Source organism: Lucilia cuprina, chromosome 4 (genome assembly GCF_022045245.1).
Source record: "Lucilia cuprina isolate Lc7/37 chromosome 4, ASM2204524v1, whole genome shotgun sequence".
Classification (NCBI taxonomy): Eukaryota; Metazoa; Arthropoda; class Insecta; order Diptera; family Calliphoridae; genus Lucilia; species Lucilia cuprina.
In genome coordinates, this window is record NC_060952.1 from 3,547,134 (window position 1) to 3,574,970 (window position 27,837).

The following is a 27,837-nucleotide window of genomic DNA, read 5'->3' on the forward strand; positions in this document are numbered from 1 at the left end:
TTTTATTTTGGTGTATGTGTATGTTATCAATATATTTAGTTTAATATATAATATAATTTGTTTAAAGAGTTCTAGGAACTCGTAAAATTTCAGTTGAAATTATGTTGTTTTTAACTTTTGTTTGTTGCCATTTGTTTGGTGATGAGATCACAACAGTTTTCGAATTCACCACCTTAATGCTTTAGTTTTTCTTCATTATTTTTTTTTAAATAGAAAGCTATTGTTAAGGAATTTTTCTTGATTTCTTTGTTGTTGTTTTTTTTTCAATGACAATCTATAAAAATGACGACGACTCTTTACTTTAAGTTGTTGTTTTTAAAGTTTTAGTTTGTGTGTGTGTTTTTTTTTTGGTATATTTTGGTTTAGAGCACACCTTCCCTTCATTTTATCCCTGATTTTTTAGTTGTTGTTGTTGGTTTTTTAATAATATTTTCTTTTAGTGCATGGACGTTTGATACTGCTAACGTATAGAATTTATTCATCTTTTTTGTTGATTATAACAGCAGCATCAATTTCTTCTTTAGGTTGATCCTTATCACCCCAACCCCAGATTTCGTGAGAACCATCACCAGTACGTTTCACACGTTTCTTGATAATATCAGCAGAAACTGTTTTTAAATCGTAAGCCCAGCCGATTTTGGCAAAGAAATCAATAAAAGCTGTGGTTAAGTTCATGGAGTATTGACCGAATTCGGCGGTTTTATAATCCCAAGGGAAAACATGATGATAGTTATGCCAGCCTTCACCGAAAGCCAAAATAGCAACTGAGGAGTTTTCAGAAGGATTGATGTATCTGAAGGAAATGAAGATAAAATATTAATATCGAAAAATTAAATTATAAATTAAAGTTTTTGAAATACTAGGAACTCAACATACTTATCGTAAGGTTTGCCGCCAAATTTGTGAGCAGCACTGTTGACCAACCAGGTAACATTCAAAACAAAACACCAACGGAACATAGTGGCCACAAACCAAGAGTTAATGAAACTTTCATTCCAGCCGTACATGGGAATAATAGTGGGCAAAAGGAAACACAACAAAGGCATCAAAATCATGTAGTATCTGTAAAACAAAGTGAGTTAATATAAAGTAAATTTAGAAATATTTAATTCAAGTACTTACTTCTTTTGGAACATAATGATTTTATCATTTCTCAAATCGCTCATATCGACACCCTTACCCTTGGCCTTTACTTCGGGATGTTTCTTGCACAATAACCAGCCAATGTGAGAGAAGAAAAAGCCGCGGGTGGCATTGTGGGGATCAGCATCGGTTTCGGAATATTTGTGATGTACACGATGATCACGGGACCAGTGATAGGCGGCATCTTGGAAAGCAATTGTATTGAAGATCATCAATATTAAACGCAATGGCCATTTGGCTTTGTATGAACGATGGGCCCACAATCTATGGGCACCGGCTGTAATACCCAAGCCAGAGATGAGGTACAAACCGAATGCTAAAAGAAGACATCAATAGTTAATACTTTTATTAAATTATATGCAATGAAATTACATAATTATAAAAAAAAATTATGTTAATTTATAAAATATGCATTTGAATTTGTGCCTATACGCCAGACTAAAGAATATATTAATGCATTTGAAACAATCGAAAGACAAACACATTTGATATTAATGATTGATATTCTTTATAGAAACATACAGTATATAATTAATATTATAATTAATTAACTACACTTAGTTAAATAAGAACAACGATGTGTCATGTTAATTTTATGCAAACACATTTTCTTTCTTCAATTAAAATACAATGATTTCTTAGTTAGGAACTTTGTTTTTTTTTGTTTTTTTTTTTTGTAAAATAAGCAATACAACACACAGTAATTCACACAATTTAAATAAAATGTAATTGAATTAAAACAGACTAGATACATATTTATTTATTTTTCCAATGTTATTGTTTGGGATTGCGTAGCTGAAACAGAGGTTTTGGATTTTTCATTTGTCGAAACATTTGTGTCGACACTAGTCTTTGATGGCTGGTCATCAGACTGGGAATTTGTTTGAGAGTTAGCCTTATTTGCCGTTTCATAGTTATTGTTATTATGTAAAAATAGTTCTACCACCTCAAAAGACGCTTCTTTAGGGATTTGATTATTGTTCATATTATCTGTTTGATCATCATTTAAAATTTCATTGATTTCTAAAGGTTCTATTGGTGTTATATTAGTTACATCCAAATTATTATTTGTATTCCCTATAGGACCTATGTAAACAGACATTTCTTGATTTTGTTCGAAAATACCATCAGATTCAAAATCTCTCATATAAAGGGGTGAGGGATCAGATAGGGGATCTGCTAAGGCGATATTTTTAAAACGGAAATGTTGTCGGGCTTTGGGTAATTCGGTATTGCGACCAGAATGTATAATTTTTTTGGTATTTGTGCGTATACGTTTGCGTGCGTGATCATATTCCTCACCAGACAAAGATTCCTCGCTGTCATATTGAGCCCGTTTAAAATTGGGATTTAATTTACTAATGCTTCTCTTGCGTGAAACCTAAAATTATTAACATTTGTAACGGACCAACTAAAAATACATTCTCTACAAAAGCTTACATTAGGTTTAAATATATTGGGATTTACTGTTTTGGGTTTATTGGCTTTAGGCGCCGAAGATGGAGCATAAGAGCGTCCCATGGCAAATCTTTGTGGTGCCGTTCTATCAATCAAACCAATATCACTTAAATTTTTCAATGATTTCTGTATGACCATATCAATATTGTACACTGGCACTAAATTTCTCATTTGATATTTAACTTGATTTAAAATCTGCTCTGTACTAATTTCATTTTCCGCTTTTCCTTGGCTTAGAAAGTTAAGCGCCTTTAAAACATGACGGTTAACTTTTTTGGGAACTTTAAATGCATCCATGTTTTGTTTAAAATTACGTTGAAAATTTTCTCAAGTTGTGCACAAAAATTTAGCAAAATATTTACTTAAAAAAATATATATGTATACATAAATTTGCTACAAAATTTTGTTATAATTAATTTAATTTTTTTTCTTTCAAAAATTGATATAAAACTCAATGAACACTTTTTTTTAATGCAAAGGGAAGCGGAGTTGGAAAATTATTCTGAAAATGTTAATTTGTTTGGAATTTTCAAAGACATCATAATTACACAATGTAATAATGATTAAATAATTTGACATACTTGTAAAATAAATATTCTTAAACATTACTTATTTTGTGTAAATTTGAAAATTTTTTGTTTGTTTTAAAAACACAATAAAGTTCTTTATAATGTGAAAAAAAACGTAATAGTATAAAACAATACCTAAACTTTATATAATCTTTTTAAAGATGAATAAAAGCAGAAAATTATAAGATATAGGTACAACTATATATAACTGTTGTTAGAATAACATCTACACAGAAGAATAACAAACAACACAAAAAAATCTCAAAATGTGTTCTCAGCAACAAATAACTAATAAAATTAGTTAAGTGATTCATTCATATCATTAAAAGGAATACCTTTAAACTACAATAATGATTACAACTAATAGCAAATAAAACCTTACAAAAAAAATAAAAAAACTTACCAAAAGCTATGGTTTGCCATTTAGCCGAAGTGCAGATAAGATAAGCGCCATACAATGCAGCCAAATGCAAATAACCGAATGCAATTATATTACGCCATACCAATTTCAGTTTACGTTTTTCAGCCTTTTTCAATTTTTCAATATCCTTTACCAAACCACCATCAATTGTTTCAGCATCTTGTTCGAACAAGACACCGGTGGTGGCTTCAGTCAAAACTTTAGGATTACCTTCGGAAATACCACCAGCAGCTAAAAGCGATTCAGTAATCGTTTGAGAAGCGGGAGCAGCGTTTGGCGGCATGTTGCTAAAAAATGAAATAGTAATGGAAACAAACAATTAAAACCAATTTCACTATTTTATAACAAGTTATATTTATGTACTAATTCTCGTATTGTTGTAATTATAAATAATTAAATTTAAATTACCATTAAATATTTAATTCCTGCTTGGCTGAATAAAGAAGAAGGGTATTTCTTTCTTTTTTTAATTTAGTTTAGTTTTCAGTTGCTCAACAACGTGCGTGTCTGGCAACTACACTAAAGAGAATACAATTGTAAACTAAACTACAAAATACATAGAAGTGGAAAAATACTTGTCAAGAATCTGAGATTTCTCTTGTTTCTCTAGCAGTTGATTGTACCTCCCCAACATGTTTATATGTTTTATTTGATTTTTATATGTATAGCTTTATGTAAGTATATAAAAACAATAGAGATGTTTAGTTGAAATTAAAAAAAAGTTATGCAAAAATATAAACAAATTATAAAGTACTTTTTTTACGATTAGGATCAACAATGTTATCTGTTATATTGTTTATTTTTATATACAGTTTGGAAAAAGCTAAACTCACACGATAAACTTTTGCTTGTTCCACCCCTAAATTTAATGAATAATATGTAAACAAAGTTGTTGGTACTTTTTTTTGTTATTGGAACATATGAACATTTGCAAGAGGGATTTTTGCAAAGTTTGTACAAATAGGTAGATAATGGTGTTGCAAAGTTTTTTGCTGCTTCTTTAAGAATTGATTTTAGATCAAATTTTCCATATTTACTTTAGCTTTTGGATATTTACAAGACTCGTTTTCACTGATTATCAACTAATGATTTTTGCAGGAACCAAGTTCAAATTAGTTCCAGCAAACAATTACAACTTTTATTTCGATGTGAGAAACGGTTTATTGTTTCTAAATAAAGATTATTAAGAAACTTAATGGTAGTAGAAATTGTAAATTGTAATCGCTTTAGTTTTCATTAAAATTGATTTCAGTTGGTCTATTTTATTGGATTTTACATATTTGTATATGCAATGGTCTTGCAAATTTCATTAACTGTAGTAAATGAGTAAATGTAAAACCCTCAGACATACAATTTTAAATAATATACCATTTTTCTCTTAAATAAAAACAAATCCTAAATAGTAAAAAAGTACTTTTTGTAAAAATTATAAGTAAATCTCATGTAACTCTCCTAAACAATTAAAGCACAACAATATAGACAGTAATATAGGCAGACAAACAACAACGGGGTATTGATAATGTTAAGTTATTATGGAAAAGTAGAAAATTTAATTTTAAATAATTAAGTTTTTACAATTTTTTTTTAGTTTTATTACAACAGGCTAGAGAAAATGCCAAAGACAACATGTGTTTTTCAATAACAATTATTACACTTTAAATTTTCCATTAAAAAAAAAAAACAATTTCAAACGTTTTTCTTTTGCACACTTTTCTTTTAAAAATTTTGTTGTTATAACAATAAAGAAAATAAGAAAAATTATTTTCTTTTTGCATGTTTTAGTACTGTTGTTGAGGTATACACTAGAGTATAAAAAGTAACCGCTTAACAATTTAAAAAAAAAACACGCGTTTGTCAGTTTGTTGATGCCATCTCATAAAATAGCGTTACTCAAATATAAACGAATGGGAATTGAGCAAAATATAATCATACGATGTTTGGGATGCAGCCAAACAACTTTTGTTATTTATTTTTTTTTGCTTGTATTCTTCCGATTTTATATAGCTTTGTAATATTTTGTTCTAATAGTGACGTTAGCTTTGAGAGAAGATAGGTGAGTGTCAGTGTTGCCAACATTGGTCAAGCAAAACGCGCGCAAAAAAATTAAAAAGGGGTAAAAAAGCGTAATTTTCTAACTGAAAATGGGTAAAAAAGCACTAACGTTTTTTCAGTCAAATATTGTTTATTTTAATAAAAATTGCACATTATTTCGCTCATTTCCTACAAGACTCCAAAATTCGTTTTTTAGAACATTGGGCTGCAAAACAAAACATGCGTCATACTAAAGTCTTTCACCGGTGTGAGTTAGATTTTTAGTAACGTAAGAACTAAAACTAATGTTTGACGAATATTAGATAAATAAGATGAGAATTTTAAAAATAGTAAAATTTCATTAAACATTCAAACTGACAGGCACACTACCAACTGGCCAACCGATGTACCCACACCCAAATTGTAAAATTTTACATAACTTATGAAATATATTTTTTTTGCAAAATCTATATATATTATTTTTAAGTTTTTTGAGTTCTGGAAAAATTGTTAATTTCACTGATAATGAATAACATAACTTATTTTAATGTATTTTGAATATTTTGTTTTTTTGTTTTTGAAGAATATTTGCTTATGTACATTTTGTACATAGATTTTGTTTTGTTGGTCAGTTATAGACCAATCGTCATAAAATTCGGCATAAAGAATTATAATAAAAATCTTTTTATTGCGAGTACAACGATGAAGTAATCATGGAGGCTTTATATATGAGGGATAGATTCAATTGTGTAAAAAAATTATATAAAACTTATTTTTTGTCAATTTTCATCGCTTTACTCATATTTTTAAGGGGACCTTAATAGGGGGTAGGGTACGTTACCGATAAATCCGAATTAAATTCGGTAGGAAGATTACATTTGTATAAAAGTAGTTTATTTCGAATTTCTCCGCTAAACACGTATTTTTAAGTCAGTAATGAGCGTTAAAATCAATTTTTGAAGGTGACCATATGTGGGGGTAGGGTCAATTATGGACCGATTGCGTAAAATTTGCTAGAGAGATTTTGGCTTATATAAAACATATTTATGTCGAATATTTTTAAGTCGGTAATGAGTATTAATGTCATTTGGTAGAGAAATTTTGATGCATATAAAAATTTGTGGAAAAATTTAACTCGTTTGCTCTTTACGTTCTAACCCTATCGTGCTTTCAACAGACAGACGGACGGACAGATGAACAGACGGATGGACATGGACATGATCGCCTTAGAATTTAATAAGGACCCAAAATATATACGACAAATGTGTTACAAACGGAGTGACAAAATCAATATACCCCACTCATCTTGGGTATATGTTGGGTATAAAAAGCACTAAATGCACTGTCACAAAAATTAGAAAGCACCACTTTAGTGCCTTTTTGAAGAAAGGCACCATGAGCAAAATTTTCCGCGTTTGGCACACCAAAAAGCACCGCAAATAGTGCTAAAAGCACTAAGTTGGCAACACTGGTGAGTGTACCTTACGTATATTCTATATATAAAAATTCGACAACGTAATATGCTCCCCCTCAAGTCGTGTGTCGAAAATCAAAACAATATAAACAGAGAACATATTTCATGGTAAATGCTCTTTTTTTTAAATGAGAGAATTTTGCAAATATATTATTGTTATTATTATTTCACGAAAGAAACAACTACATATTTTGTGGTTGTTTTTTCTTCATATAGAATATCCGAATAAGCAACATACGATTGTATGAATACACAGTGAGCGTATAAATGTACGAATGAGCGAGCCATCGACCAAATGCCGGTTGGTTTCCATTAACTAATTTAATTATGGAAACATGAAAATTACCAGAGTATCAATTAGTAAAGTAACGGAAAAGTTTATTTTGTTAATAAATCTATATGACCTCTAAGTTTAACCCATATACTACTAATACTATTATACATATAGTAATACCTTATTTGTCTTGTTTAGCAAAGGTACTGAAAATATAATTTCAACAATGTTGATGTTTGTTATTAATTGCGTTTTTTTTTTAATTTCTGTGAGAAGTTATCAGGCGTTAAAATATAAAAAAAAAAATCATAAATTTTAAATGATGTATTAACAGTCATAAGGATAGTTTATATATTGAATAATTAAAACGTTTCAAAATAATTTTTGTTCTCCACTCAAGCAGTACATTTATTTCTCAAAACTAATATAAATTCAGTTCTTGTAGTTGATTTTTTTATACCTGAATGCCCGTTATACCAATGCAATATAATATTGCAAATATTGAAATTTAATTTGTAAAATAGCCTTTACTTTATTAAGTGGATTGCTAGAATCTTTTCATAACTTATGTTTGTAAAATTTCCACATCAGTCCATAGAAACAAATTTTTTCAAAAAGAAATATATCGTCACCTAAAGAGCAAAATTCCTCATGTAACAACAAGAGACCCAATATGTAAGTATACTTTTGGTCTTTTTTAAAATTCTGAGCCGATTTAATTTTGCCCGTCACAATTGGGACGAACGACAAACTTTTCGGAACGAATTTTCGTCCGTCAGATATAGAACACACTAAAGTATATGAAAATACATACAATCAATCAGTGCATATGACGAAATTCGTCATACGTAACGAATTGTGCGACAGGTTTATTTCTATTTCTTACGCAGACGAACGACGAATTAATTGGGTAAAATTGTTTTAAGACCAATTCTGGAAGCCTGAATTTTCTGAAATTTGTTGGTTGTGAGTACAGCTAATGACAATACAATATTATATTTAAAATTATTTTCGAAAATTCGAAGTTATGTTCGAAAATTTTTTGATGGTCTTAAAATGATCTCTGTGTCATAAAAACTGAAAATAAAATTTTTGAAAATTCGAAAAAATTTTAAAGCCACTAAAACCAGTTCTGGTGGACCGAATTGTCTGAAATTTGGCAGTTTGGCACTTGATGTCACTACAATGCTATGTTGGAATATTTAAAATTAAGTTCGAAAATTCGATGTAATGTTCGAAAAAATTTTGAAGCTTTTTAAATAATCTCAAAATTGGGGATATTCACAAAAATATAACTTTAGTTCTATTCGAGGTCAATTTCTTACATTTTCTAATTTTGAAATAATGTTCGAATAAATTTTAAAGCTTTTAAAATTATCTCAAAATCGTGGAGATTCACAAAAATATAATTTTTGTGAAAAAATTCTCTGTAAGTGTCCTGCCTTAGCTGCGGCTCCGACCCGGAAACTTGGGATGACTTGTTATATATCTATCTGACTTATGAAATGATCAATTGGAACGTCTTATCATGTTATTTAATTCGACAACTTTAGACCCAAGTTCTTACAAAGGGATCAAGTTTTTACAAAGAGATCATTTTTGGATCCAAGTTCGAATTCAACAAAGCTTAATCCTTTAAAGTAAAGGGTACTCCGGATAGGACTAGGACTGATCCAAAGCAAACCAAAAGCATACTCCATTTAATACATTCCTCTCCTTATGTGAGCACCGCGTAATCAAAACATGTATTTTAGTCATTCATACTAATAATTATCAATTCAACTTTTACAATTTGGTCTTCAATTGTCTTTGGGTCAAGAACACCAAAGTTATAATTAAATAAACTAATATGTATTTAATAATAAATCATATTAATTCTATTTCTATTTAAAGAAAATACATATAGAGTATTTAATAATACAACAATATGATTGTTTCCTCAAGTTATACAATTATTTTTAAACTTTGACCACAAATCGAAAATTAATAAACATAAATAGAACTCATTTGACACAATTATTAAATTAATGAATAAAATTGTGTTACAAAAAAATCAAATAATTAATGAATTAAATAAATATAAATATATATTTTTACTAGAACTTCCTTTTTACTATAATTTTAAAAATTTATTAATTATTAATAATATTAAATACATTTTATTTTATTTATTAAATACATTTTAATTTTGTTTATTATACCCACCATCAGAGGGGGATATTGATTTTTTCATTCTGTTTGTAACACATTGAAACATCGATCACATATATATTCTGTGTCCTTATTAAATTCTAAGACGATCTGTCCGTCCGTCCGTCTCTTGAAAGCTGGATATAGTCCAAACGGGAAGAGCTAGAAGGTTAAAACTTTACACAAATATTTCCCATAGCTTTGGTATTGAAAATGGGCACAATCGGTCTTAATTTTTGTAAAGCCCCCATAAAAGTTGCCTCCCGACTTTTGCAAGTATATAGATGATGTTCGGCATAAATATGTCTTATATGAATCGGTCCATAATTGACCCACCCCTCATATGTATGTATATAGTCAACTCCAAAAAAACAACTATCGCTGAAATTCGATATAAGTAAGATTCTTACAAACAAAAATCTATCTACCGAATTTTATGAGGATCGGTCCATACCCCCAATTAAGGTCCCCTCAGAAAATGTTTTTAACGCTTACTACTGACTTCAAAATACAAGTATTGCTCTGAAATTCGACACAAGTAAGTTTCTTATGAGCACAAATCTTTCTACAGAGTTTTATGAGAATCGGTTTAAAATTGACTCTACCCCCATATAAGGCCCACTCAGAAATTGGCTTTAACGTACATTATTGGCTTAACAGTGCAAGTATAGCTAGGAAATTCCATGCTAGGAAATTCCATCCATCTCTAAATAACAATAGAAGAGCATTCCATTTACTGCATACGGTTCGATGGTGGGTATATAAGATTCGGCATAGACGAATATCACACTTTTACTTGTTTTTTGTTTTGTTTTACAATGGTGCTGGACAAATAGATACAAATACAATAAACTTTACACTTGAAATTAAGAAATAGAAAATATGATAATATTATGCCTAATGGCAAGTACGTTGAATAGACAATAGAAACAAATTAAAAAAAAACTAGGTTAATACTTGTAGTTAGACAAAACAAACGTTTTCAAAATCAAGTTCATGACTAAAAGAAAAAATATATAGAAATAGAAAAATTACAGCAAATGTATTTTTTCAAACTATTAGTAAAAATCACTGTCTAATTTTTGCGTATGAATGGATTTGAATAAATTGTTATAATTAAGACGGAAGTGTTTTAAAAGAAAAATAATTAACACGTTTTTGATTTAAATTATTATTATTATTTTTTTTTTTGCTAAAAATTGAATTAAACGAAACTAACAAAACCTGACGGGACCTGCATATTAGCTTTGTAGGAGACCAGAGGTCTAATAAATATTTTAATTTGCCGTCAATCAGGTCTAGACGAATGAAAAAAGAAAAGGAATTATGTAGGAGTAAATAAATAAAATAAATATGTATGTAAAAGTATTTAAACATATTTATTTAGGATAATGGCTGACTATTAAACTATTTTCTATGAAATTTTAGATTGATTCAATGATAAATTTATTATATATATTCTTGAATGTAAGACATTATAAATAGCTATAATATTGGTAAGTTTTCAAAGCCCAAAGTAGTTTTTGTTTTGTTGCAAACATCATTCAAAAAACAAGTTTTAACTTATGGAAAAAAACATTTTGAAACTATAGTTTAAATATTGTTGCTTGGCTATCTCACCGGCACAACCTTGGTAAATGTTTGAGCTCTTTAGTTAAATTTAATGGCCAAACTAAATAACAAGAATATTTCAATGAAAAAAAAATAATAATAAAAATGAAATATGTATTTCGTTTAACACTATTTGCAAAACTGTGTTAAACATGTGTTTGTACCTTAGTAAATATAATAAATAAATTTCACAATCGGACTTAAAAGTTAATTTTCAAACTAAAAAAATCACAAGTCATTAAAAGGTCAGGTACGATTTCATTGTTATAATAAGAATCAAGTAAATAGTAGGGAAATTGTAAACTTTTGTTCTAATTACGCAACAGTTCATAAGGGTGAAAACGTGATTTTTTGTATATCATTAGTTTATTTTGTTGGTAATTTCTACAATATTATTTTGCGACCCTATAAAGTACTTATAGCGAAGCCGATGTTGGAACGTATGAGATCAAAATTCAAATCTTATCGATCGATTCGAAATTTTTTGAGTCGATTAATACATATCCGTCCGTCTGTCCGGCTGGCTGTCTATGTAAACCATGTGGACCAAGCATGTTTTTTGGCGCAAGCCACGATTTATGCTTTTTATGCCATAATTACGTTAAATATACTATTATCTCTCTAAAAATTGGCACAAATAAGTTTTATATAAGTATAAATCACACTGCAGATTTTCGTTATGATCGGCCCTTATTTGACTCTAGCACTCATACAAAAAATATCTTAAACGTCCAAAATTGATATGTAACCATTTGTATCGCAATGAAACACAACAAAACTGTTATTTCAAAATATTTCTTTTTCCCAAATTTAATGAGGATCACCCATGTTTGTCCTATACTCCTACATATATAAATCCTCATTTAGAAAATTTAGTTTTTTATCAAGAAATTGCTTAAATACTTTGAAATTAAGATAAAATTCAACATAAAATGAAAAATAAAAATTTCGAAAATATACTCATGGTTTAGGGTAGGGTAGAAGGGGGATCATTCGCCATAGGGGCACATCTGTCAATTCAAATAACTTGAAAATCGAGTAATCGATTTTATCGCATTATCAAATTTTGTTTTCGTTTATCGATTATCTATCATCCCTGAAAATTTGAAACATTCACTTTACATATGATGGGAGGCAGAAATGATTGTTTTTCATAATGCTGTGAAAACATTTCACTGTGTGAACTGTTTGTGCTAACTTCTTTAGTTTTTGTGATAAAAAAATATATTGGTCAGTATTAGAACGTCAATAAGAGTATTAATAATATTTTCGATAATATAATTTGAAGCCCGAAAAAAAATTGAAATTAAACCCCAGAACTTGTGATGTAGAACAAAATTTGGTTAAAATATAAACAATAAACAATAAATATCATTTACCCCATTAATGGGGCGGTATCGCCGTTTTTGGTCAGTGCGGAAAAGTTAAAAAATATGAACATAAGGATGACTTAGGAAAGATTGAAAGGAATAAAACTAAAGCCAACATATCTAAGTATCCGAACCATGAAACAAATTAAGAACATGTATAGTGGTTTTAATTTGAGGAGGCCTCAAAAAAGTGGCTATGGTCCCCCTTCTACTTTCCTACTTGTTTATTAATTGTTTAAATTTTTCAACAACGGAACTAGTTCTAGGGAAGTTTTAGAGAATGCTTCACTTTTAAATAGTTATTTTCTCCAAGTTTTTTTGCTCGAAATTATTATCAGAAGTTATTTTAGAAGTAAAAAGTATTTAGAAACCACAACTATATTCCGAGTAACGGGTTTTAATATTTAATGGCGATACCAACAGTTCCAAGATTGTTGTTTAAGAAGTGGTTCTGTTTGCACTTAAGAACTACAAGTTGTTTTTAGAATACGTTCGAAAATTTTCCCTGGTTATATTTATAAAACTACAAAATAGTGAAAGATATATAAGATTCTCCATAGGGGTATTATCCCATTGTAACTTATTAAAATAAACTAAATTTGTCATTATTTTAGTGTGCAAAAGTGCTAAGTCCACTTTTCATATAAAATAATTAAAGTGAACACAACTTAAAATAAGTACGTAATTAAAACATGAAGAATAAGAACGCCATAGTATGCAAATATTTAGAAAACCGCAAAAAATACAATAACAACGCGTGCTAGAATTGAAGAATTGTTAATTTATTCACTTTTATGCAATACAATTTATAGTGGTTTAGGTATTGTAATTATAATTGCAAACATTATTTTGAGATTTTGAGGGCAAATTACTTAGAAATATTAAAAAAATTTTTGCATAAAGAAAATATAAAAATATTCAACTGCTCAGCCAACTCTACTTCATTCTGTCCAATGGATTTATGGACGCATCCAGTTGAAGTAGTACATTTTTTAGGCCTGGACATTGATGTAGAACCCCCCCACCTAGATTATTGTATAGTTTTAGCTATTATTTTTTATGATTAACCCAACGTTTTATTGTTCTATAAGTTTTTCTTTTTAGGTATTTAAGAAAGCATTTCAAAATATACAAAATCAACTTTTATTATAAGACAAAAGGACAGTTTATCCCAAAAACAAATTTTCCGCCAAGTGTTGCTATATTAGTCAGCATATTAAATAAAAAGTAAACAATTCTCTAACTTGATTTAAAAATCTAAAAATACATTCAATATAAAATTTAATCATATAGAAAATAAAACCTTTTGTGACATACAAGCCACAAATTATTTAATCTTTATGGAAAAATTTTAGACACAAGAAGAACACACAAACAAACAAGTTAAAAAGGAAGTGATTAAACTGATTAAAACAAGTATTTAATCAATCATCATATTCACATACAAAACAAATCAATGAATAAATTAATGCATGAATGTTTGTAAGAATGGCATGATAATGCCTTGACATAGAATTTTTCTTATATAAATATGTATTTGAATATTCATTTTAATAACTAATGACTAAAAATACGTGCTAACAACGTGTTAAGAATAACAATAAATATTACAAAGTGCCCTTCAAAAGCGAAATTCGTATACACTTGATAATCATCTAATTATTTGAATCGCAAAATATTAATTGTCTGTATTACATATATGTATACAGACACAATGGGTCCATTTCAAAACACTCCCTTTTGGCTTCTTTTATTATATCCGCTGGTTATTGACTTTTAAAACACTATTGCTTTACTAACCTTTTTATGTATTTTGTTTTAATTAATTACTAGTTGATTTGTCCTTTAATTTAGGTTCACTCACTTATTGCAAGTGTTATTGCATTCAAATGCAATTCAATTTCAAAATACTTCCTTAAAATTAATTTAATTTATTTTTATAGCTTTTTAGCTAAACGTATGTAGCGTTATTAATAAATTGTATTTACTTGCTTAAAATTGTCTTTACACTCCGATAGTTGAACTTAAACTGGTCTTGCAAAAATTCGTAATGCTTAATAATATTTCTTCGCACCAAACAAAACAGTCTATGAGATTTGAAGTGTATTTTGATTTTTATTGTATTTATTTGTATATTTATTTCATGTTGTATTTGTATTAATTCTAGTTAGTAATAGTCAGTATATAAACAAAATTATATATACTTAAATCTAGTATGAACTTAGTATACATATATATGTGTGACATCTAATAAATTGATTATCGTAAGTTAAATCGCTTTGCAATTTCTTTCGCTAAAAAGAAGACTCGCGTACGCTTTACCTTTAGGTGGCAATTTTGTTTATTATTTATGCGATATGATTATTATTACTTTTTTAAATACTTCAAAAAGATTAGAATAGATTAATGTATGTATGCAGAGTTATACAGTGATGTATATAAAAATAGCATGCTTTATAAAGCTATGAATAATGTCAAATGTTTTCCTCAAAAAAATTTTGTATTAAAAGTATTTTATGTCGAATTTAGTACTTTTGAGATTAAAGTTATATTCCCATTTAACTAACTAACTAACTAACTAACTAACTAACTAACTAACTAACTAACTAACTAACTAACTATCTATCTATCTATCTATCTATCTATCTATCTATCTATCTATCTATCTATCTATCTATCTATCTATCTATCTATCTATCTATCTATCTATCTATCTATCTATCTATCTATCTATCTATCAATCTATCTATCTATCTATCTATCTATCTATCTATCTATCTATATATCTATATATCTATATATCTATCTATCTATCTATCTATCTATCTATCTATCTATCTATCTATCTATCTATCTATCTAACAAACTAACGAAAAAACAAGCTAATTATGGAAAATACTTGAAACTCTCCACGTACCAATAATTTTATTTTAACACAAAATTTCGTCAATGTTTCTTCGTCAATAAAAGACTTCTTATTTATAAAAGTTCAACAAAACATTCATTAATCAAATGTATTGTAGTAAAATTAAAGTCTTAATTACCAATGCGAATTTAGTAACACAACACAAAGTGCGGCGCCATAAGTACGACTATAAGTAATTTATTCACATTTTTGTAAAGGATTCTCTACTATTAGCTATAAGTAATATTTAACAATAATTATTCAATTGCAAATGTTCATACCTTGAGCAAAATCGGAATGAATTTGCAATATAAAAAGAGGATTTATTTTAGAAATAGATCCGATTATAATTGAATTCCTAAACGACCAACTAATGGATAGGTAATTATTATTTAAACTGCGATACTGTCAATATATCAAATAGTGCTTAACAATTGCACATATCTTATAAAATAAACATGCCTTGTCTTGTCGAAGAACATAACAAGTGTTCAAATCCCAAATGAAAACAAGATCACGTGTAATTTGGAAAAAAGGAAAAAATGCTTCAAATAATAGTGAAATAATTTACTATTTTCTTAAAATTCTCTGAATCAAAATTATATAATTTGTTTTAATTTTGCAATTATATTAGATCAAGAATAATAAATAGTAGAAGATTCGACGCGATGTGACAATTTGACCATAATATCAGCAGAGGTGCTTATATTGTAGCACGACAAATAATCGTGCCATTAATTACTAATACTATAGTATACTCTAATTACAATATACTAAATGTGCAAAAATTGCGATCAAGTGTCACAAAAATTTATGCATACACTGCCTATACCCTCTTCATTACAGACAAGACAATTAATAATTAATTCATATTTCAATAACGAATAAATAGTATATATACGAGCTATAAGTAAATAAAACTAAGGGATCCAAACTTGACGTATTTAAATGAATAATATAAAAGCAAGAACTATTTTATAAAAAGACAGACCTTGTACAGAAAACACATTTATGCTTTCTGGTATAAGCTTGGAATGAGCGATGCTATCAGCAAGGAGTGCTTAAATCTTTTTTTGCACCTTTAGAATACAGCCCTTAACAATTGAAGAATATAAAAGAAGAATATATAGAAATGGAGGATATGTACAAAAACTTAAAAGGATAAAGACTAGACCACCACCATGCAAAGATGTGGCAGCACATAGATATTCTGGTCTTTCTAATAAATCAACAATTAAAAAGTCGTCTGGGATAAAACTTCAAGAATTTTTCATAAAAAAAATTTATTTAAAACATTTTTATAACATACAACGATACGACATCGATTGTGAATGGGACAATACTGTTTTAAGTATTAAAAATACATATTTTTACAAATATGTCCATAACCAAGATTTTCATGAATACTACTGCTAAAAGTGTAATTGTGGTAAGATAATTTTATAAGAAATGATATATATTGTAGCGTTAAGAATAATATTTATAAAAATGTTTATTCATCGCAAGTTTGAAAAATCAAATTTAAAGTTTCTGATTGAAATTGAAAATTAAATATAAGTTGTACTAAATTATGAAATAACAATGGTTTTTATTTGCAGCTATGTATGTTTTTTCGACTTGTGACCACAGGTAAAATCATCAATTTTACAAATAAAATTCTATCAAATGTTTTTTCTTCACATGGGAAATTAAATTTTATTTTGAAAACTCAGTCGTTACTATATGCGCTAACGATAACTACAATACTGTACTTTGTATTTGCAGCTTTTTATTTTATTTATTTTTTTTTGATAATTTTAATCTAAGTAGAAAGTTTATTTCCAACAGAACTTTAAATTTTACCCCCTAAGAATTCAATTATATTCGATGTTTTGCTTCAATTTGATTAAAAGTATTGCAATTTGATGGGTTTTTTTATGAAAGCAAATAAAAACCTTGCAAAAAAATATATTTATAGAAATTAATTTTTTTCAAGGTTATGAAAATCGGATGCTCAAATTGATATTGATTAGCATTTTTATTTAAGTCGTTAGTTAGGTAGTTAATCAGTTTTATAGTTAGATATGTATAGTTAGTTAATAATCAAATCCAATTAGTCAGTTATTTAGTAGTCAGATGTATGGGGGCTAGGTGAAATAATGGACCGATATTAACCATTTTTAATAGGCTTAATCTCTGGCACCATAGAAGGTCATGTGCCAAATTTCATTGTATTAACTCCAAAATTGCGATCTGTAGTTTAATTACAAGGTTTACAAACCCTCTCCAGGGGTTTAGTTGTATGGAGGCTAGGTGAAAAACTGGACTGATCTTAAACATTTTCAATAGGCTCCAATCCTGAGACAATAAAAGATCATGTAACAAATTTCATTGAATTATCTTTAAAATTGCGACTTATAGTTTGATTACAAAGTTTACTAGCCCTATTTGGGAGTTCAGTGAAAGGGTTCTAAGTGAAATAATGGGCCGATCTTAATCATTTTCAACAGGCTCCATTCTTGAGACAATAAAAGATCATGTAAATCTTCAAAATTGAGACTTGTAGTTTGATTACAAGCTTTACAAGCCATATTCGGGGGTTCAATGTTTGGGGGCAAGGTGAAAAATTAGACTTAAGTAATAAATAATTGATAAAATATTGTTAGTATATAAAAATTCCCTTACTATTTACTGTAATAAAATAATTACTTTTACAACGCCCTTTTTTAAACAAATTACCATGACATTTTAAATTGATTTAATACCCTAAGAGTTAATAATCAGATGTTGTCAGTTGCGCCCTCTTTAAAATCTAAGTAAGTAAATTGTATAAGTTTTACGACTGTTTAAAGTTTAAATGGCATTTAATATGTAAAAAACAACTAATTGCGTTGTTTTGTAAATGATTTTCTAGTTTTAATGGAATTTAAAGAATTTCCCAATTTGTTTTATAGTTAAATGAATTTTCACCACTTCAAGTTATAGTTTAAGCAGTTGTTATTCTTAATTTTTGTATGAGAACTGTTAATACTATATCATAAAGTTAAAAAATGAGTAAACATTGTAAAATAGGGATAAATTAATAATGTTTAAAAGACTAGAAAAACTTTACAAGAGAACAAATATATTAAATTATATATCATTAAAATTACTAGCCAGTTATTTATACAACATCTGACATTGCAATGATCATAAGTATAAAGAAGAATACTAAAATGTACATTAGGGATAGAACTATTGACGTTTTTTTACGAAAATTAAAATTGGCATAGCATAGTCGTATAGAGCATTAAAAAATATGAAAAAAATAAAACCCGAAATTATTTTTTCGCGGTTGTTAAAAAAAGTACACGCACTAAACGCATAAGGTTTTTCATTGCATATTTCAATTATTTTAGAAAAATGCATTTTATTCTTTGGTAAAGTTGTTTAAATAATTAAAAATAAGTGTGGACATACTGCAAAATATATGGTATAAGCACAATTGGGACGAACGACGAAATTCGTCGAATGGAACACAATTCGTACTGCGAATTCGTTTCAAAATTTGTTTGTTCGAAATTGGAAAAAGTAAGCAAAAGGAACAAAAATTATATTTTTGTAAATCTCCATGATTTTTACAAAATTTTAAAAGCTTTAAAATTTATTCGAACATTATTTCGAAATTAGAAAATGTAAGAAATTTTCTACGAAAAGAACTACAATTATATTTTTATGAATTACTCCCAATTTTGAGATTATTTTAATAGCTTCAAAATTTTTTCGAACATTACTTCGAATTTTCAAACTTAATTTTAAATATTCCAACATAGCATTGTAGTGACATCAAGTGTACTGCAGACTGCCAAATTTCAGACAATTTGGGCCACCAAAACTGTTTTTAATGGCTTTAAAATTTTTTCGAACTTAAGTTCGAATTTTCGAAAATTTTATTTTTAGTTCTTATGACCCAGAGATTATTTTAAGAGCATTAAAAATGTTGCGAACATAACTTCGAATTTTCGAATATAATTTCGAATATTCGAACATAATTTTGTATTGTCATTAGCTGTACACACAACCGCCAAATTTCACAACCGACGAATTTCGTCATATGCACCGATTGTACGTATTTTCATATACTTTAGTGTGTTCTATATCTGAGGACGAAAATTCGTTTCGAAAAATTCGTCGTTCGTCCCAATTGTACGTAGTTTTTAATAAGGGAAGTATACCTCACAATTACAAATAAAGTTGAATTTATTTATATAATGACTGAGTCATCATCACCCAAAACAAACCGTTAAAGTAAGAATCATGCATTTGTAATACTAAGTTTCTTTGGCATTGTTTAGATCCACTAGAAAAGGATTTTTGGAAACTCGAACATTAAGGGAATGAAATGGGTAAAAAGGCTACAAGTGTATTTAATATTGTTTTGGCCAAAAACAACAATGTACTATGTACCAACATATTTTTTCCAGCCGCAACCTAATATAAGATTATTATTAATTTATCATACACTTAATTAAAATTACAACTTAATAAATATATAAATAAGGAGGTAAAAATCTAATTTCATAAAATAACAAATCAATTTTCACTAAAGGAAAGCTATTTACTAATAGAGGTAATGTTATTGTACATATTAAATTCATTTTATTATTATTATTAGTAGTAGTTTTCATCATCCATAAAAGTGAAACATTTATTTACAGTTTAATGATTTAAGCAACAACAAAATTCGTTTATTAGAATATAATAGAATAAACTACGGGGACTAAAGTGCATTGTTAGTTAAGTTTGACGTGTAGCTTTTTGGACGGCTAAATGTTTGTTGAAATTAGTACAACTCATTTAGTGCAATAATCATAAACAAATTGTTGTGAAATATGAAATGCGTAATAGTTTATATGGTATATACCATCATTAAGTATTTAATAAGACTATTAATAATTTATATGCATTTAACAAAATTATCAATTATTTACAATAGAAATTTGTAGATATTAAATAATTGAATAAGTGGGCGAAATAATGTGGGAATATAAAAAAAAACAATTTAATTAAGTTTAAATAACAACAAAGCTGAAAGGACTTTCAACAATAAACTTTGAATAGCAATTGACCCCACTAATCTTGATGAAAACATAAACATTGATTAGATTTTAAGGAAATGATATGAATAAGAGTTAAAGTATAGTGAAGCACCAAAAGTTGTTTATATAGCTATAACTTGATAATAATCATAACTAATACGTACATAAGAGTATTTAATTTCCAAAAAATTAAAAAAAAAATTGACCTCATCAAAATTAATGGAAAAATAATTTTCGATTAGATTTAAATAAGAACACATATATGCATAAAGTTAAAATATAGTAAAGAATTTCTAAAGAAATATTAATATCTGTACTTTTTATGGCCGTCTCAACTGATTAGATAAAAGTAAATACATTTAAATTTTTAAGTGATTTGATCATAAAATACGATTAAAGAAATACCATTTTATTTAATAGCTTTATAATGTTTTCTTTGATATTATTGAAAAAAGAGTTGTCGAGAAACTAATATAAAAACTATTTTGCAGCCGTATTTAAAAATTTATTTGTTCCAACATTTCAAAGTTTAAGAACTGAAATAATTTTTGTTGCATACCGAGCGGAGTTAATATTAATCATAACAACGATAAAAATATGTATATATTGCAAACAAATCGTTTTAGTTTTTGTATTGATGGTCAGACCTTTGATTCATTTTATGTTTTCATGAACTTTAATTTCAAACTTCCAAATGATTTGATAAACTTGTCATGTTATCGTATCATTTCGTATATTTTTGAGAGTCGTGTCTTAGCACACTTATATTTTTCATTTCAGAATAATTTTCAATATCATTTCTTATCATTATTAAGACAAAAATATATTAAAATTCCAAAAATAGAATTATTGATAAAAAGCTTGGACCAAACAAAAATTGGAAATTAACTGAACTTTGTATTGTTTTGAACAGTAGTTCATTAGTTACAGTGAAATTTTCAAAATATTTCTTTCTTATTTATTAAAATGAGTTTTGAATATAATAAAGTATGAATGTCGGACATGATGGACCATATGATAACCTACACCAGTGAGTATGTTTGTACATTATTTTTTAAATATTTAGGTTAGGTTAGGTTGATGGGAGGATGTATACTACATCAAATTCGAAGAAATACACCTAGGCCTCAATCGGGCCTGTTGTGCGCTCCTAATCATGAGAAGAAAAAGGAAATTGAATGAATTATTTTTCAGTGTTCAGAAACTCAGTTTCCTGAACGTAATTCCTTAGAATATTTCAATCAGTGTTAGTCAGGAATGTTATTTCCATAATAACATCACTTCCAAGTGCCACTGGCACTGGCAAAGAAAATGCTCCAGAGTTTCACTGTCCTCTTCACATGCTTTACATACGTCTAAATCCGCATGTCCAATTTTGCACAAATGTGCTCGTAATCCTGTGTGTCTACTCAGAATACGTACTATCATACTAACTTCAGACTTGCTCATTTTGAGGAGATTTTTCGTCCTGCTCTCTTCACGGTCATTCCATAGAATTTTCGTGGTTCTACCCACTGTTTTATTATTCCATGATTTCTTATGGGATTCTCTCATCCATATTTTTAGTTCAGTTTTTGTTGCTTCGAATGGATTAACTGCCTCGAGCTCCCTTCTATTCAAAGCTTTTACATTCGCTCTTTCGATACCGACTACTCCCGAGTGGGCTGGTACCCATATGATGTGAACCTTACCTCTGGGACAGTATTCAGTTAAAGCTTTCTTACAATCCAATACGATCTTAGATTAAGTTCTATCTCCTGATATCACTCTAATTGCTTTCTGGCTGTCGGTAAATAATTAAGCGCTGTGGGTGCCATATTTATTCTAATCCAATTTACGAATTCCGTTATTGCTCGTACTTCTTCCTGGAAGCTTGTGTTATGATTTGGTAAACGGTGATATATTTCTGCTTCTGGATCTTCAATATAGAACCCAAGCCCCACTTTATCCCCCAATTTACAGCAATCCGTGTAACAATGGATTCCTACTGGTATTTGCTCTAATGTTCCGCTTGACCAAGACATTCTATCTGGGATCAGCGTTTCAAAGTTTCTGACATATTCTGTGTCTGGTATACGATTAGGCACGTCCGATGATTGTGTATAACTTTCCAAAGTGTCCAGTATATATTGATGACGTGTTCTATAACCGCTTTTGGCCAGTTCGTCTAAAGTAAAGAGCCGTTCAGCTGTAAGCGCCGCCTCATATCTTAAATATATTTCAATGGGTGGAATATCTAGCAACGTTTCCAGAGCCTTGGTTGAAGTAGTACGCATGGCACCACATATACCCAAGCAGCATGTACGCTGAACTTGTCTGAAGCAGTCCATCAGATTATTAAAGCATTAGCTAGAATTGCTCTAATTACACTTTTATAAACCAATTTGTCATAGTAGGACTAATACCCCATTTCATGCCTACAGTTCTCCTTCATATCGTCCAGCACCGATTTTTAAATTGTTAAATTGTTAATAAAGTATTGATTTTGACCATAATTTCGGAATACATTTAATTATTGTAGACAAAAAAAGAGATTTTCTGCAAGAGCCATCTTAGATGTAGGGATAAATATGGAGGTTTTCCCTTACTCTATGGGTGATATCCTTAAAAATGTTAGTAGAGGGCAAGTTCATCAAATTATCTTACAAATTACGTGCGCACAAACAAGCATTATATGGACACACAGACGGACATAGCTAAAACGACTCAGAAAATGATTTTGACCCAGTAGTAAACTTTAAGGTGGGTCTTAAATTTTGGGTGTTACAAACATCAACATTGGTGAATAAATTATTATTTCAACTCCTATCTGGGGAAAGAAAAACAACTTTTTTTTTTCAAATTGTAAATGGTATTTTTTAGAATACAGAAAAAGTTATTTTAAGACACTAGCAGAATGGAATGCATTTTCGGGCCAGCTACAGCTTTTCATCAGTATTCTTTGTGCTTTACTTAATATCACTTGTAAACATCAACTATTTTACTTGTAAACAACAAAATTACTTAAATTTTTTACTTAAAAAAAAACTTGTTTAAATAACGTAGAATTCGAAAGGGTCCTTAATATAAAATATCAAAAAATTTTCCAAAAATATTTCCACCATATTCACAATTTTATTACTTAAATGTTTGCACCCTGTAATTTTGTTTATTCACGTATTGTACTATTTTTTGCATATAGAAATAATAATTTTAATCTCAAATTTAATTGGTTATTTTGCATTTTTTTTTTTTCGAAAATTTCCATGAATTATTTTAAAACGCAAAAAAACACTTATTGCAAACGTTGGTTAATAATTGAATACCATAAACTTTTCAAATTATATACAAATGTATATTATTATGTTATTAACAAATGGAAGCAATAAGATTATAATACATAATAATAAAAAATTTTCCAGAAACTTAAGAATTTCTAATTTATTATTGTAATCATTTGATCTTAATAATACGAACTTAATACGAATTTATAAAAGAATTTCGACATACATTATAAAATTATGGAATATTTGTTTACAAAAGGAAGTCAAAATTTCCAAATCAAAAGTCCAACTTTTATGTTTGTCTTTTGTTTTTTGTAATACATATAAGAAGTTCTTATTCATGAACAAAAGTTTATTTTATAAACGATTTATAAGTCAAATTAAGTACCCATTGAGTAGCCATTTTGGTTTTCAGAAAAAACTAATTCTCAAGGGCATAAGTTTCATATCTCCGTAAGTAAAAAGAAAACCACAAATTTTTCTTCAAATACAATTTCTTAATGAAAAATAAGCTTCACTTGAGAAAACGTTGAACACTTTTGGCTTATTTATCATTTTAGACGGTTTTTTGCTTCTCCTGAAAAAATTGTTAAATGTAACTTAGGGCTTTTTGGATTTCCTATGACGGTATGGAAATTTTGTTTTATAATCCTTTTAGGCAGTGAAGAAAGAACGAAACCTATGGAAAGTCCTCGGCGTATATGGTATGTGGCAAAACTATAGACTTATGACAATGTGAATTCTTTATAAAGGTCGCTCGAAACCGCTGTCATACATCTAGTCGTTGTGTTAATAATATTGTGTATATTGTCAATTATATTTTTAACAACAATAAACATTTGGAGATAACTTTTCCTTTATAAATAAAGGTATACAAATTGTTAGTCTTCCTTTTTTTTAGACATATTAGTTTTCTGCTTCTTTGTAGAGTCACAATTCGTACTTTGTATTTATAGTTTTGAATACAATTCCATATATGTATGTATATAATTACCCAGGAAACATTTTAGAACTTGTTCTAAAAACTACAAGTTCTAGAACGAGTGAAAACAGAACCACCTCAGATTCTTAAGCAATTGCCTTGGAACTAGTAGTGTCGCCATTACTTCTGGAACCCGTTCTTTAGAATATTGTTGTGGTTTTAAAAACTGCTAAATAGTTTTAAAGGAACTAGTTCTTTGAAACTAGTTATACATTACTACTGCACTAGTTCACTGGAACACATACTAGCTCCGAAACAAGTTCTTGAAATCAATTGAAAAAAATTTCAAAAAAAAAAATTTTTATAAACTTATTTTTATCGAAATAGAAAACGCGTTCAAATGTATATTTTTGCATTCAACTGAACTACAATATATTAAAGAGATCCCTAATTGAATGGCACCGATAGAAGGGAAAGTAAGCGGCTTGTAACATTCTTACAAAAAATGTTTAAAAGATTAGAGGAGCGGAAGAATTATATGAAATTTTACGTAAGAAATTTATATGAATGTAAGTTTTGTAAATAACATTAGTTCAAAAGTAAAAATTCCTCAATAGTTTCTAAAAATTGCTTCCAATCTTAATAATTTCAAACAAAAACGCTTAAAGAGAAATATTTGTTTATATGTTCTCTATAGCTTCCCTGGAATTAGTTCCGAGGTTGACAAATTCAAACAAAAATCATTGATTAAAGAACTAGTTCCAGAAGAGTTCTGAAGAACGAGTGTCGACTCCATAACCCTTCTTTAGAACCAGTTCCGAAGGTGACAATTTCGAACAAAAATCATTGGTCTCAACGCCAAAGTTGAACGAATTCAGGCTAAAATCATGTGTTCTAGAACTAGTTGTAGAACTAATACAATTTTTCCTGGGTATATTTAATATTTTTAAAACTATTCTATTTTATATCTATAATAAAGATTTCAATATTTTAAATAACTGTTACAAAACATGCAATCGTAAGAAAATACAAGTTGGTAGAATAATTTTCATTACAATTATGACAGGTGTTAATTTACCCAGGCCATACCTTCTTGACTGTCCATGGTAATTGTATCACGCTTATTAAACATATATCATCCATTCCATCACTTTTATTGAAAAATTGTGAAAATAAACGACTTAAAAAAAATAAGCCCCCGGCAAAACGATTTTTACCAATTCTAATACAAACATACACACAAACTCATACACTTGCCTTGGCAACTAAAATCCAACACCACTCCTGTTTTTTATTCTTTTTTTATATTTCACCATCAATAAACAATATTACGTATTATATTCTTTAAAGAAAATATTCTTAAAATTAATTATAAAAAGCATATTTTACTAACCTTTTTAAATGTTGATATCAATTTTGTTTTTGATTGCTTTCCTAGACAATCGCGACGTTAACAGTTTCAAAATTTATTTTAATAAAACAATTTTTTCTTGTAATTTTAATCCTATTTTAGTGAAACTCCTGGTTGTGTTTTTCTTTTTGAATCCTTTCTTCTTCGTTTGTGGACGATGAGATAATTTTGTTCTTTTTTGAGTTTGTAAACTTACTCAAGTGTTGTTTTGCCAAAAAATTATGTGTTCAAAGCTGACCCGCTGTAATAAATAAATTATTTAATTGTTATTTTTTTTCTACTTTTCTTGTAAATTGCTTATTTCTGATGAAAATGACAAACCGACGAGACTAATTATTATTTTATAAAATAAAAGCCAGCTGAAGAATAAACGGTATTATTTTCACACAATTGTTGTTGTTGTTATACAAAGTTGCAGAGGAATAATAAATACTCTCTGGCTGCAAAGAATGTGAACAAAAAAAAGATTTTCTATTCTGTTTTTCCTTAATTTCTACGCACAAGCAATAACTTTCCAAGGTCAGTCAGTGGAGCACAAGTAGAGCTCCAAGAAAATAAAAAAATGGAAACCAAATACATTTGTTTAAAACAAATAAGTTATAATTTTACATAAAAATTCATTGTTGTAAAATTGCATTAAAATGGAAACAATGATTAAGTTTTATAATTAGATATGAATAAAAATGATCAGTTAACTATTTTTTTAAACAAAAACTTACCATACCCAATGCTAAGCCAGCTGCAAACCGAAAAAGAAAACAAAACAGCAAAAATTACATGAGTTACATTTACTTTTTGCAGAGGTCTGTTGTTTACAAATGAGAGCACGACAGCTGATTTTTGTTGTGTTGCATTCATATGCCATTGATAGCCTGTCATTTTATAGCATTTTTTATTTACTAAAAACATTAAGATGGCCGTCATTTTATGCATGCGAATCATAAAAAAACAAAAAATTAAAAATAAGTTGTAGATTTTATTTAGTGTAATATTGTTGAATGTTTAAAAGTACCGCTTATTTGAAACGTTTAATATAAAAATCTAATATGAAAAACCTCTTTTTGTAAATTATAATGCAAATTTACACTATGGTATCGTTAGTTAGAAAAGCAATCAACCGTTAATTTAAAAAAGCCATAAAAAAACGATGTGATGGTAATAGTGTTTATATTAAATTTGTTTATTTCGGTAATAGTGTTTTTCCATAAAATAAAAAAACGTTATTTAAAAAAAAAATATATGAAATAAATGTTTACAGAATTAAAAGTACAATTTCTTACGAAGTTGCGATGTCTAAATATCCATCCATGTCTATACATATATCATATAATTGAACTATTTGTCGCAATTTTAAAGATTATTCAAGAAAATTAACATGGGTCTTATATCAGATTCCAAAACAAATTGAAATTATCTAAAATATGTTGCAATTTTTAACTATAGGTCGCAACTTTAAAGATAATTCATGCAAACTATTAGGGCTTTTATATCAGATTCCGAAACAATTTGAAACAGTCTGAAATAGGTTATTTTTTGTATATTGACTCTTGAAGTTTGTTAGCGAGTATTAAAAAACTCAAACCGCATGTCGGTAAAGAAAAAGACATCAATAAAGGATGTTGGTCCTCAAACAAATGGTCCCCACTACTAAATTAAACCAAAAGCACACAATATGTCATGTAAACTGTAGCGTTTGAGTATCAGAACCTACGTTCCCACAACAATTGGATATCCGCTC

General features: G+C 28.4%; 2 protein-coding genes across 6 annotated transcripts; both read right to left on the reverse strand.

The window, feature by feature from the left end:
* On the reverse strand, positions 1–26,930 carry LOC111690506 (acyl-CoA Delta-9 desaturase-like). Of its 5 annotated transcripts, XM_046950661.1 has the most exons (6): positions 26,819–26,930; positions 26,082–26,340; positions 3,574–3,878; positions 1,123–1,459; positions 877–1,062; positions 1–793 (listed from the first exon to the last, which is right to left on the reverse strand). In XM_046950661.1, the coding sequence occupies exons 3-6, from the start codon at positions 3,872–3,874 to the stop codon at positions 475–477; spliced, it is 1,143 nt and encodes a 380-aa protein (XP_046806617.1). In that variant the 5' UTR covers positions 3,875–3,878; positions 26,082–26,340; positions 26,819–26,930; the 3' UTR covers positions 1–474. The 5 variants fall into 5 exon arrangements, with proteins under 5 accessions (XP_046806617.1, XP_046806618.1, XP_046806619.1 ...); XM_046950662.1 differs by lacking the exon at positions 26,819–26,930 and having other exon boundaries at positions 26,082–26,351; XM_046950663.1 differs by lacking the exons at positions 26,082–26,340; positions 26,819–26,930 and adding an exon at positions 14,530–14,638.
* On the reverse strand, positions 1,628–3,014 carry LOC111690507 (myb-like protein D). The gene is made up of 2 exons (XM_023453002.2): positions 2,584–3,014; positions 1,628–2,524 (listed from the first exon to the last, which is right to left on the reverse strand). The coding sequence occupies exons 1-2, from the start codon at positions 2,896–2,898 to the stop codon at positions 1,904–1,906; spliced, it is 936 nt and encodes a 311-aa protein (XP_023308770.2). The 5' UTR covers positions 2,899–3,014; the 3' UTR covers positions 1,628–1,903.
* Positions 26,931–27,837: the final 907 nt, after the last annotated feature.

What these genes read in the sequence shown, in the direction of transcription:
- LOC111690507 (XM_023453002.2), bottom strand. Translation starts at nt 2,898, where the DNA reads ATGGATGCATTTAAAGTTCCCAAAAAAGTTAACCGTCATGTTTTAAAG. An exon ending in CCAATATATTTAAACCTAAT is followed by an intron (nt 2,525 to 2,583) that starts GTAAGCTTTTGT and finishes TAATAATTTTAG; the next exon opens with GTTTCACGCAAGAGAAGCAT.
- LOC111690506 (XM_046950661.1), bottom strand. Translation starts at nt 3,874, where the DNA reads ATGCCGCCAAACGCTGCTCCCGCTTCTCAAACGATTACTGAATCGCTT. An exon ending in ATCATTATGTTCCAAAAGAA is followed by an intron (nt 1,063 to 1,122) that starts GTAAGTACTTGA and finishes TTTGTTTTACAG; the next exon opens with ATACTACATGATTTTGATGC. An exon ending in GGCGGCAAACCTTACGATAA is followed by an intron (nt 794 to 876) that starts GTATGTTGAGTT and finishes CATTTCCTTCAG; the next exon opens with ATACATCAATCCTTCTGAAA.